At 43.1% G+C, this 13,498-nt stretch overlaps 1 protein-coding gene across 3 annotated transcripts in view; it reads right to left on the bottom strand.

Annotated features, from left to right (window-relative positions):
- Positions 1-648: 648 nt before the first annotated feature.
- Positions 649-13,498, bottom strand: part of LOC147679746 (synergin gamma-like) — a 131,311-nt gene continuing 118,461 nt past the window's right edge. For all 3 annotated transcript variants that reach the window (XM_086943305.1, XM_086943304.1, XM_086943306.1), the window contains exon 6: positions 649-3,044. In XM_086943305.1, coding sequence (XP_086799431.1) covers positions 2,847-3,044 — 198 coding nt within the window. In that variant the 3' untranslated portion in view covers positions 649-2,846. The remainder of the gene's footprint in view (positions 3,045-13,498) is intronic.

Here is a 13,498-nt window from a genome sequence, read left to right as displayed (position 1 = left end):
CCAGTCCGGGCCTGAATACAACACACACTATGTTCACTCACAATTACTGTCTTACTCCTCTGCCACTGCCAGGGATTCAAAGCCAGCAAGACTACAGTTCAACTTTTCTCGTAATAAACTGCCGTAACATTTACACAAATATAATTTGCAATAAAAACTTTGACAATCAAGACTGTATTGGCCGTTACATCAGCTGGAGAATTTCCCCGGGCAATTCCATATTATATTGGAAGCCTAGAACGCCAGTTTCAGCTCCCAACAGGTTAGTGGTGGCCAGTCAGTCATTTAAATTTCATGTCCAGCAGAATTTGAATAGGTTAACATTTGGCTGCTGTGTAGTTGTTTTATCATTTCTCTATTCAGTCAAATAGGAGGAAAGAACTTAGAAACATGAGTTGTGATGGCCCGGCTTGCAGACTAGTTTTGCCCTCCAGTGGGGCTAGGGTCCCCACAACAGCAAAGTGAACTTCACCAAAATGACCCGTGGGACCAAGCACTGGGCTGTGTGGCATGGTTTAGTAGCCTCCTGTGCACTGAACATCTGATGTGCCATGTGCACAGGATATTCTATCCCAAAAAATCCTTAGCTTCACCCAGAAATGCCTTTAAATATTCCCCCTACACCCCCCCTCAACCTCCATCCCTCAGAGCAGCAGCAGTCTTGCTATGCTGGCTTGATGCAATCTAGGCTCATATGCAAACTCTTACAATGGCCACTCCTTCCATGATGACCATGAAAATTCAAAATAATTGACAAACATCTAGTAAACAAAATGATCTCATGTCTATACAAAATCTACATGCACTTCTCAGTCACGCAGCGGGACGCTAAAGTGGCACTCGCTCACACACAGATTACATTCACAAGCAAGACCAATCGTCAACACAGGGACTGGTCAAAACAGGAGGCAATATCAGAACATGATTGCAATGTAAAGAGAACAGGTAGAGTGTGGCAGTAGAGCAAGACGGAACAGCCCATCTCACAGTGCGTCACATACACCTTTATTTCTAATGGACCCCAGACCCAACCATACACTAGTAGAGTTTAAGACACGTTTGCCTCTCTGCAAAGAACCGCGCCCAGAGAAATGGTAGCCAATCATCAACAGTCACACCAGAGTGTCTTCTGATACTCCTGCCATGGCCTTAGTATCAGTAATGGCAAGCAGCATGAAATGAGACCTACCCTACTGCTAGTAAACATAATCCAGACTTGAATGAAAATATCTTCCTGTTACAGAGGACAGTTCTGGACGGTCAAACTTACTCTATATGCTTGAAGTGCAGACACGTCATTGCTGGCATCTGTCACAGCTAAAGTCTGGCAGCTTGACTCAGAGTTTAAAAAGTTTCTCTAGGCAGGGACAATATTTTTTTAGGTGTTTCTCAAGTGCCTTCGCAGATTTCCACCACTCAGGAACTATCACAGACCAGTTGGTTAACTGTGCAGTTATTGGAAGTGGACTTTACGATGAACATTTGTGCTGCTCGGTTTGTGAATCTAACTCAGAGATTGACAGCCTTACTCTGAAAACATTTAGGGCACCAGAGTATAATTTACGAGTGCAATAAAGAGGAGTTTGTCCTCAGAAAATGGAAATCATGAATCACAGAAACAAAATTAGTGCTTTTCTGTTTGCAAATTCTACTTATGACTGGAAAATATGGTGATTTTTCCATAATCTGAAAAGTAGGTTTATCAGTGGGTAAACGGGTGACCCAAGGTGGCCAATGGGGAAGATGTAGACCCCCAGAAAGTGTAACTTTGTCGGTACTGACAAGCATTTTCCACCCAATCTGCAGAGGTAAATGTACGATTTAAAAAACATGTAAGTGGGTGTGACAATGGCCTTGGGACTAAAATAGTTTTTAGGGGTGCAGTGGAAGGGGTTTTACTACATCATTTTTTTTTCAGATAGAGATAAAGAGAACAATGTTTCCCACGCCAATGCAAATGCAAATGTTTACAATACCAATTTGAGTGGAAACTGCTTGCAGGAGATGCTTGGGATGAGGAGTATGCAGGGAAATCAGCAATGAGGTTATATCGCCATATGCCCCCTTGGCGATTTTTTTGAATCCAGCAAAAGTTAGAATTCTAAGCAAAACGCCGACAGTAACATACAGTGCAGGTATTTCCACCTTTTTCTTTGTGAATCGGGCACAGAGTGATATAAATCCAATACTTAAGCAGTGTTGCTGGTCAGTCCTACGATTGTACAGACTGATTCGCGTAAAACAAACATTACAGGGTCTGCGAAATAAGTCAGAGGAGCAAATCCCCACTGTAGGTTAGCGGAAGAATTAATATTAAAACTGCCACATCCTCACAGCACACAAATCTGTTGGTCTGCGCATATCAAAAATACAGCTTGTATAAAATGACACTATTTCACGGTTCATGCCCTTAAAAAAGTAGGAAGATGGTAAACAGATGTTGCATGGTGGAGGCAAGATAGCACCCTGTCATTTTTTGTACATATGTCAATTTGTCTTTTATACTGTCAGGAATGGGGTGAAGTCTAGTGCAGGCATTATGCCAGCAAAGAGAGTCTCATTGAACAGTGAAAGGTATGTAAATATAATGTAGCTTGGTCATTTTTCCAAAAGAAGTTTTCCACTCTGACACACAGAACAGGGCTGTTAATATCCATTAAAGTGCAACTTTCTCCAAAGTAGTCAACTCCATGTAAATTTTCATTAAAAGACAACATTCTCAACTCCACTCTCCTCAGCCTTGCATGACAATGTCCACTGAAGGAAAGTGTTCTTCAAAGGGGACATTCATCTGGTCTTCCATCCATTTTGCCTCCTTGTCCAAATATATTGTTAGAGGGAGGTGGTCAGGAAGGGCTTTCAAGAACGTTTATTGAGCAGGGGAACTCTGTTGGTTCTGGTCGTTGTGTACAGAGATCACATCTCTTTTGGCACAATGACGTAGGCAGTTCGGTATCAACACAATTCAGCCAAAAATTTGCACAGCTGACATGATACCGGTGTCCCTGATGCATCAGCAAATCTTCTCCGTTTTCTGAAGTATCCTGGGGAACAAGAGAAAGGTGAAGAGCAAATGGAATTAGATTGTTAAATTAAGGCTTATATGTGCAGAAAACCACAACTGATTCATCATAAAGGCAGTGAACGTGTCCTAGTTGGATTAAATCATCATTTCAGGACTAAGAAATTGCTTGTAGATAGGGTCATCAACATATTTAAATTTTATTGCGAAGTTTTGCAAAATGGAGCATAAAAACACACATGATAGACAGTAAACAAAGAATTTAAAAAAACCTTGGAATAAAGAGAGGGAGGCACTAGAAGGTCCAATCAGGAAACGAGCCTGGCTAGAAAATTACAGTTTAGTGTTCTGACCTTTATGGATGAACATTAGCGGAGGCTGGCGGTACCGTTGACGGATGCCTAAGTTTAGTTTTTTTTATTTTACAGGTCTGGTCTCTCTGAATCCACACCAGTTATTCTCTCCATTGTACTCACTTTGCAGAAATATTTGTGTTTTTGGATAATTGTGCCTTTATTTGCATCTCTACTGTTCAGGCTTTACAGTTTTTCTTCCCTAGGCCCTTCGAAGATTCAGCCTGCGCTGCTTGGAAGGGGGTGAGGAAGAAGCTCAGTGCTGCATCTGAACTGCAAGCACAGAGACAGCCACACTCAAGTATTTGACAATGCACTCCTAAGTAACAGGAACAACTCTAGTTTCCTGGTCCTGCTTGACCTCTCCGTAGCCTTGACACTGTCGACCATCCAACACCCTGAAAACTTGAATGGGATTTTCAGGAACTACCTTGAACTGATTCCCATCCTACCTCACCAATTTGTTCCACAAGATCAAAGTCATACACTCTTACCTGTGGAATACTCCCACACAACCCCCTCTCTACAGTCATCTTAAACTTCTACATGGAATCCCTCGGGTCCTTCCAATGCAGACAGCAGCATTAATATTCACCAATACACATATATCTTTGTGCACGCTATTGCTTAGATAATCCGCACAACAATGGAGCGGGCTCAAATTTGTGGGAGTCAGGGACAGTGTGAACCACAAAGTGTATGAGGTAATGTGTCCCTAGAGACAAGATTCAAACAGCAGTTCAAAATGCAGTTAATGAGAATGGACTGACTCAAAAAGGGAGTAATAGAACCGAAATTTAGAGAAAAACCATGAAGGTTTATTACAATTTTAAAGTGCAATAAAGAAAAAGGGAATATGCATATGCAGCATTGAACAAATTAACGTACACAGAATACAATTGACAGAAGCACTCTCAGTTACAGAAATATTGTAATAATAAGCAAAAATCAGGTAAATAGTCTAAGGGCCTGATTATGAAGGGTTTAGTCAATTCAGACCCGTGCATAAACGCCTGTTAACGCATGGGTCAGAAATAAGAGTTTGGTTGTATTTAAGGCATCTAATGATTATTGGATGCATTAAATAACCCAACCTTCGTACATTTTCCTCAGAGCAAACCTGCGGAAGTTTAACAAGGGAAAGCATACAGTATTTACCACATTTTTGGGATTTTGGTGTTCAACACCAAATTCAGCATACAAGTCCCCACAAACTCAAAACAGTAGCTATTTATCACACTAGAGAAATAACATACCAGTCACGTTATTTATCTGGTGTGATATATAGCACCTATACTTTTAATCAGGGTCTAAGTCTCAAATGTGCGTTAAATCAATAGAAAATCAGGCAGTTTTTCTAGAGGCTCAGGAATTAATCATGGCTCATACAAAAATTCAGTGGATTTTAATAGCCATTTTCAGCATAGGAATTCAAAGAAACTCAAAAGTTAGCATGGTATGAGCATTATTAAAGCAAATCGTATTTCATATTTGGTAAACGTTGCATACACCTACCATCTTGGCACTAACCCGCTACATCAACACGGATTTGCTGCTTCTGACCTAATGCCATCCGAGGTGTCAGAACAAACCAATCACAAATACAACAGGAAACAATTGTGAATGAATGCAATGCTAGCAGAAAGAGCCTTGGAAAAATGGAAAAGTCTTCGGACAGCCAGTTTTTCGAGAACAATGTATCATAAAAATAAACAGTGCACATCTAGCTACATGTGGTGTCAAGTGAGAAATACAGATACAGAATGAACATCATGATTTGGCAGCCATTTTAACAAAGATGGAGACAAGGCCTGGTTAGCCTAAGCCTGAAGAGCACACTAAAATATATTATAAGGATTTTGTTTCTAATGCAATACATCTATGTTAATACACACATTTTCTTTTAAATGTCTTTATAGTTTTCATTAAACAGACATTTTCTTACATTTATGGATAGAGCAGCAAATGTGTTATTTATCCTTTTACAGTTTAGCAATCGTTTTGCTTTACATTCAGGTCAACTTTCCTTGTATTGCTCCATAGACACAGAGATCAAGAATTTAACCTCCCAATTCCCTCCCTAAATCAGCTCCATCTATCTGTTGTTTCGTTGGGTATGTTAGGTGTCACTTCTAAAAGTCATTGTTCTATTACTGCTTAGACTACATTCCCTTTATTCAGTATCATTCTGATTATCACTAGTTTGTACATTGATCCTTTGGGTATCCTCCGTTTCCTGTCGCTCTCCCATCACCGTCTTGTTGTGTGTTTTGGGTTAGTCTTATTAACTCTTGCATCATCATTCTCGTACCTGTGGTAGTTTCTGGTCCAGCTTAGTTATCCTCATGTGCTCCTCTTCTGTTGTTGCCCATTCTTTAAGGTCCACTCTCCCCTTATCAATGGCTGGTCCCTGTGGGGTTAGTCAGTGTACTGCTATTCGTCTCTTGGCCACCATGAGCTCCATAGTATTGCAAAATGTCTACTGGTTTTATGTTTTGGGTTTCTAGGTAACAGTCCCAGGAGACATCTCCTTATTTCTAATGCTACCTTCCACCGGTCACTCTGCTAAGTTGCTCTATTACTTGCGTCCAGTATTCTTGTATTGGCTGGCAGCGCCAAACCATATGTATGAAATCGGCCTCTGTGCATTGGCACATGGGACACCTCAGGTCTCGCATTGTGTTTATGGGTTTGCAGCCGCCTAGGGGAGAGATATTTCATGTGTACAATATTGCATTGTATCCGTTTAAACCTGGCACATATTGACACTTTACATACTTGCTTGTGTATTTTTGCCCAGTCTGCCGGGGTCAGTGGTCTTAGCTGGCTGTTTGCCACCTCTTCTCTATCCTTAGTGGTTTACATGTTTGTCCACCCTTAGTGCACTGTATAAGTAGGTTACTAATTTCCGCCCCCCTGCCATTGTGATCATTACGGATAGCATTTGCTTGTGTTCTGGACCTCTGGGAATGTAGGCTAGAGCTGTCAGGCCGGGGCTGCCAGTTTTGTGTGTAGCAAAAATTGTCCCTTACCCAGCGCAAATGTTTCCATTGCATCTTGGTATGTTGTGAGCCTGCCCTCTGGATTTAAGTCTGCCAACATTAGGCAACCCTCTTCTTTCCATTTCTCAAAGGACATTGTCTGCGCTACTTGGGCAAACTGTGGAATGATACAGATGTCGAAATCTGTTGCGTAGGGTGCTTTTTTAATGACAGTTCGCACCGTCCTGTTCCATAAGCTGGCCAGTTACGTATGAGAGGAGGAAGTGATTCATGTATAACCCGTCCTTTCATGAGGAGGGTCCCTAGTTGCTGCCTTCTACGTGTGCCTGAGATCAAGGTTCTCTCCCAAGAGGGATCTGTGTCTAGCCATTGTATTGCATGCTGTAGCTGCGATGCGAGGTAGTATAACTCTAGGTCTGGGATCTCCAGTCCCCCTCTATCCCACTGCGGTTTCATTACATCTAGTCCTACCCTGGCAGCTCTTCCCATTCCATAGTATCTGGGTCAGCAGAGCGTCCAATTCCTTAAACACTTTATGTGGTATTTCGTAGAAAGACCCTTGCATGACATAGAGGCATCTTGGCAATACCGCCATCTTGATATGGGCTACTTTGCCCATTTCAGTATGTTCCAGAACTATATACTCCAGCGTAATTCAATTACTATCCTTTCCATATTCAATTTGTAGAAACGATCTTCCTCTCTAGTGATATGTTTGCCAAGATATCGGACACTATACATTGCCCAAGGGAGTTCTAGTTGTGGGAAATGTGATACCGCGAGTCCCCCTGCTCGACCTATCTGGTATATCTGAGATTTAGTCTTACTAATTTAGAGGCCTGAAGCATCTCCAGAGTTTTCCAGTGCTGTCATTAACACTGGTGTTGAGAGCGTCGGGTTACTCAGATATACTAGGGCATCATCCACGTAGAGCGATACCACGTGTTCCAGCTTGCCAATTTTTATGCCCCATACTTTCAATGCTACTCTTAAACGGCATTCCAGTGGCTCCATTGCTATGGAAAATATCAGTGGAGAGAGCGGACATCCATGTTGCATCTCTCTTTGGAGCGTCATACTTTCTGACACGTGTCTCCCTGTACGGACCCTGGCCGTTGGTTTTGTGTACAATAGTTTTACCCATTCAATAAATTGGGAGCCCAGACCCATTTTAAACAGTAATTGCCATATGTAGTCCCATCTGACAGAGTTGAATGCTTGCTCAATGTCCAAAAAGGACAGCGCACATTCTTCTTTACTCGAGTCTAAGGGGCTGCATGACATGCACAAGCCTGCAAATGTTCCTAAGGGTATTCCTGTGGGGTTTGAATCCTGGCTGGTCTTTGTGTATAAGCTGGGGAAGATATGGCAACAGTCTATTTGCCAAGACGTGGCTTATGAGCTTATCGTCAACATTTAGCATGGTAAGTGGCCTCTACGAGTTCGGTATTGTTGGGTCCTTCCCAGGTTTGGGGACTACCACTAGAAGGGTTTCCCGCATTGCTCTCGGCAACTCTTTCTTCTCCGTTGCCTTTGCTATCTCCTCCATCAGCCGGTCTGCGACCAAACCAGGGTAATGTTTAATACTTCATCCCTATCCCTTCAAAGATTCAAATAAACACTATCGGAACTAAGTAGTGTTTGTTGTGTGGCCAGTCCACCAGACACAGTGCTATCTCGCAAGACCAATTGGGCTTATCAAGACCGCCCATGTGTGTGGTAGCTGAAGTGTCCTATTGAATTTAGTTTAGCGGAACTCAGCTTTTCTTGCTCCTTCCTTTTCTCCCCGCCCCTCTTGCTCATTACCGGTGGGGGGTTTTGTTTGTCAGCGATGTACCTGCACATTAGGTTTCCCCAATATACATGTCTATTCAAAGGTTTTCGGTGCAATCTCCTACGATTTCTAGACCCACCCTACGTTGTGTTCTCGCTTCCGTTTCCCGTATTACTCTTCTGGTTTCCCATAAGTCTGGGTCTCTTGTACCAAGCAGAGTGGGGAGTATTGATTTTGTAGTGGTATCGTTGCCGTTTCGGCCTGTAGTGTTCCATCTACACCGACCAGAATACGCCCTGTGATCTGTGCTTCTTGTGAGGTAGGTCTCCACTCTTCTGCTTCCCGATGCTGACCACACTTGATTTTGGTCCGGTCCAGCTAGTCCTAGGGAGTCCATCCAGTTTATTGCATTTGTGGCATTTCATATAAGTAGACCCTGCCATCATGTTGTACCCAGAGTATCACAGGGAACATTAGGCTGTATTTGCTATTGTGTTCCCGCAGTCGTCATTTAGCTCCCAAGAATCGATTGCGGAGATCTTGCACTTTCCTGGTGTAGTCTGCATATATTTGGATTACGCGGTAATCGTGATTAGGAGGATCGTTAACACGGACATGCTGGAGTATTATGTCCCTGTCTCTGTAATTGAACAGGTGCACTATCAGGGCTCTTGGCGATGATCACGGGCTCAGTAGAGGCCCCAACGCCTGGTGGGCTCTTTCTACAGTGAAGAATTTGGAGAGTCTGATATTGTCAAAAGCCATTTTAATGCAATCTTCTAGAAATAAGTCTGCTGCCAGTCCCTCTGCCTTGTCAGGAAAACCTATGAATCTGTGATTATTTCTCCTAGACCACCCTACTGCGTCTTCACCTCTGTCTTCTGTGCGGTTTCACTAGGCTTGTAGGGTGGTCACCGTGGTGCAGAGCCTCTGGACCTCTTCGCATAGTGTCACAACATTCTCTTCTGTATTCGTGACCCTTTCCACTACCTTACCTCAAGGCGTATGTGATTTATGTCCATCACCATTGTGTCCATCTTAGTCTACAGAGCCCCTCAGAAGTCTCTAATGACCTCCAGTATGTCTGCCTTGTCTTGTGTCGAAGTGCCTTGGTTAGTTGTATCTTCCGAATCTCTTCTCGCCTGTTCAGGTGGTCCAGGGCTTGGGACTGTGTATTGAACAATTTTATCAGCCTGGGCACCTCTCAGTGGTTTGTCCAGGACCATTTTCTGTTTGCGTGTCTGTGTCCATTTGTGCCTTTGCTTTTCTTTGCACGAATAGGCACTGTGCCGTACCTCCCTGCGTCGTTTAGTGTTCTGTATTACTTTTTAGGGGGGCCACCCTGCCCCGCTAAGTTAGCTCGTCTCTACGTCTCTGTGGCAGTTCTTTGTTTTCTTTCCAGACACAGCTGCTCTAGGCTCCACAGTCTCTGCATCCAACATCCAACTTTATTAACATTCGGGGATAAATTCACACGTCCCAATATGGCCGACACTTGGTAGTCCTTTGTTACTGTTTGCAACATCGATGGTAATAACTTTCAAACGCTTCCCCAGTATACATACTCACACGTCAACGAAGATTGGAGCACAATCACAGACACGCGATACACGTGATGCTAACCCATTTGCTGTAAGAGTGAACACTCGTTCGTTTTTCTAAAAGATTGCATGTTGTTAAGGCACCCGATAAGGCATATGATACGGCTTCAAACACTCTTGTAACATGGCTTGCATTTGCATTGCACCTTCGGGAAATCCCAATGGGCACGTTAGCAATACCTGTATTGCGGTAAACACTACAGCCTCACTATTTTTTCTTGTAAAACTAAATATGGTCTTTAGTTTTTCTAACAGATTGCATGTAGTTCAGGCACCCGGTAAAGGCATCCGATACGGTTTCAAACACTTTTGCATTGCACCTTCGTGAAATTATAACTGGCACCGTTAGCAATACCTGTAGCGCGACAAGCATCACAACCTCACTCTTTTTTTGGAAAACAAAATATGGTCTTTCGTTTAGCTGAAGAGACTATAGAATATGAGTGTTTGGGAAGAATTTTTTGAGCACCATGAACTTCACCTGCTCTACTTCGAATGCACTACCCCACCGTTCCATTTAACCTGTATCACACAATCACACAATTGCAATTTCTTTATTGTAACATAGCTCGAGGCAGAGTCCCCACTCCTGAATGTTTAACATTTCATTTTTAGATTGCATACCAATCCCCTGACGAAGAACATGAGTCCCAAAATGCATAGGTACGTATCTTTCGTAATTGGATAAATTATTAAGCGAAAAAGCGACATGACAATATGGATCATTCTTGGAGGAAATTAATCTTTTGAATGAATAATAAAGGATACATTGCATAATGAACTCAAGCATTCACCATTTTTGCGTCGTACATTGAAATGGAACACAAGCCAATGTGAGAAAAGATAAGATCTCCCAAGGAGTGCCACCAAGGGCACAGTGTTGTTTGTTCGACATCGCATTTTTGTTATAGCCATAGGGGGAGACATACTTTACATCGCATGCCATTACAACAACTGTGTTGTTACATCGCAAACCATTACAGCGCAAGTGATTACAACAACTTGTTGTATGGGGCTAAAGGTGTTGGATTTAATATCCAACACCTTTCCTAATGTTGCACAGACTGGAGTTGGAATAGTAAATTATACTATTCCAAGATCCAGCGCCCCCTACAGCATGTCATTGAACACTTGCGTTTTATTGGTATGCGATGTAACAACGCTGTTGTTACAACGACCGCGTTGTAATGGCATGCGATGTATCGCATGCGTTGTGACATTGCATATTTGCCATTGGGAGGGTGTTTCTTGTGCATTTAGGGGTTGCTAGCTGTGCGTAGTAAGTGCACCCCTGTTTCTAGCTGCCACCGGTTTATTAAACAGGATGGGCTAAGATGTAGACACCGTGATTAGAAGTGACCTGGGGTACCTGTTGCCTTTTGCCCCGAGTATCACTTGTATGCTCTCTGTTGTTCTGCGTGCCTCAATGCTCCTTGCCCTCCTTGGCTGCCCCCACCACCGTGTCTGCTGGATATGCGCTACTGTTCATGTTGTCAAGATACGCCCTCGCCACCATGGCCGTCTTTGTACAGGCCTCTGCACTTCACTCGCAGCGCTCAATTAGGTGCCCCCTTTCCCTTGCTTCCCTCAGTTCTGGGAACCCACCTCCCTCCTCCTCCGTCGGGGTCTTATTCCTTGTGCCTGTACTCACTTTTATTGTTTTTGCGGCCGTCGGAGGGCCGCTCACTCCTCCTGGCCCTTCTCCTATTCTACCCGCTGCAGGCCACACCTTTCTAGGCCTGCCGGCGCCCGGACCACACTCGCCCCGTACCCCTCACACGACCAGCCAGCCACAGCTAAGCGGCCTCTCAGCAGCCTCCGCAGGGGTCAGACTCACTTTTTCCCCATTCGGCTGCAACGGTGGATCAAACACATTCGTTGGCTGTGTGGTAAGCATCTTCGGCCGCCTCCTTTTTCTCCGGCGGTAGAGTAAGGTGCCACCATTTCTGCGTCAGGCACGCCGCTCGTCTCTCACAATCTTCAGCTCCGTTTGTTTCGGTTTCTTAGGGGTGGCCCTCCGCTTGCAATGTCGAGGGTTCAGGATACTTTCTGACAACTTTGGGGGTAATTCTTACGCCGGTTCTGCTAGGGTATGAGAAGGATTTAATATTTAGGGGAAGAAGCTCCACGCTACCGCATTTACTCTGCCATCTTGGCAGGCCAGGCCCCCCATGTTAATACACACATGTGAATTCAATTGCAGAGCAACTAATATTAATGCATAGGTATAGTTCAAATGTTAAAAATACTTTCAAAAACCCAACTGTACTTAAAAATATCCTTTATCAGTGACAAACATTCACGCAAATTTTGTCTGGAACTCATTCCATCTTGGATGTAAACTAAATTCCATAAACTAACCCCCACAAAGATTGAATTCCTCCTGTTTGCCAAAAGTCTCAAACAACCCATATTCAAGTATGGCTCTCCAACATAAACGTACCAAGCTTCACCACCCAGCTGCTAACCCTTGCATAATTGATGGGATTCATCCTTGACACTGACCTCATAGTCAAGCAATCCTAATTTAGGAAGGGGTGTTAGTGTGCATATTTTTCAAGAATATTTATTTTTCCTTACACTTAAATTTTAGGAATCCCAATTTCCTAGAAGTACAGAAAGCTGCTTATAAAGAAATATAGTAACAGTATATCCATTCCCAATTACAGTTACATTTAGTATTCTAATGAGAAGTTTTCTTAAGACATCTCTTGGCGATCCAATAGAATCTGCAGACCTTCCCTATTGAAAAAGTTAGTTTGAAGTACCCCCTTGCTCTCCTCTACTCTCACCTTTGGGTGACCACTCTATTGGGCCTCAATGCAGGGAGGCCTCTCACCTTATTGCTCTGTCAGAACAATGATCCAGGCTACGACTAAACTACTGACACAAGTGAATCCTCTGGGGCTCTGAACTTCAGTAAAGAAGCACAGATAAGAAACTTAAAGCTACGTTCCAACCGAACTTACAGGAGTTTAGAGAAATGAAGTTGTAACTCAGCCATCTTAGGAATTGGTTCTATCCAATACACTATTGCTTAGTTTTTATTGAGGGTTCAAGGGTTGAGCATGAGCTATATTTATTAAATATTTTATGACAATGAATATTGTATATCAATCATTATATAGGTATTTGTTAATGATCTGGTAACACATAAATTACTGACAATAGAAATACCAGATGTTATAGCCCCTTTTCTGAGGTCGAAACTGACTCTACAGTCGCTAAAATGATTGGGTCCATCACATCCCCCAGATGCTGTTGAGACACCAACTCACTGAAGGTGAAGACTTTTTAAGATACATAGCACTGACTACACCCTGGTTTGGGTTCACAGATAGTGGGGGCTGGTAGGCGGTAAGGCCTTTGATCACATTGAAGTGGTTTGCATCCCCTGAAATTGAGTGATGAGTGAAGTCTTAGTTGCATGACAGGAAATAATTGGACCTCTGTCAGAGGCATGCTTTCCCTCTGAGGAGTCTCCTCTTAGCTTGTGAGGCTAACAGACAGACCACACTGTAACAAGGTTTTTAAGATTGAAATACTTGAGCTGACTGGCAGGACAGGAGTCTAATTGCTACTGTTTGATGAAACTCAGCAATTTGACAGTGACAACATGAGCTTTGCACTACTTGAGTATTTCCCCCGATGAGGGTTTAGACAGGCTTTTGATGTCAAAATTATATGTCAGTAAGTTTGTTCTTGGCCTTTTGTTTTAGTCTAAAGCTTACAAGCTTGTTGGTTGC

The sequence above is a fragment of the Lissotriton vulgaris genome, chromosome 11 (genome assembly GCF_964263255.1).
Source record: "Lissotriton vulgaris chromosome 11, aLisVul1.2, whole genome shotgun sequence".
Taxonomy (NCBI): domain Eukaryota; kingdom Metazoa; phylum Chordata; class Amphibia; order Caudata; family Salamandridae; genus Lissotriton; species Lissotriton vulgaris.
Note: the sequence above shows the minus strand (reverse complement) of the source record. Positions and strands in the feature narration are given on the sequence as shown.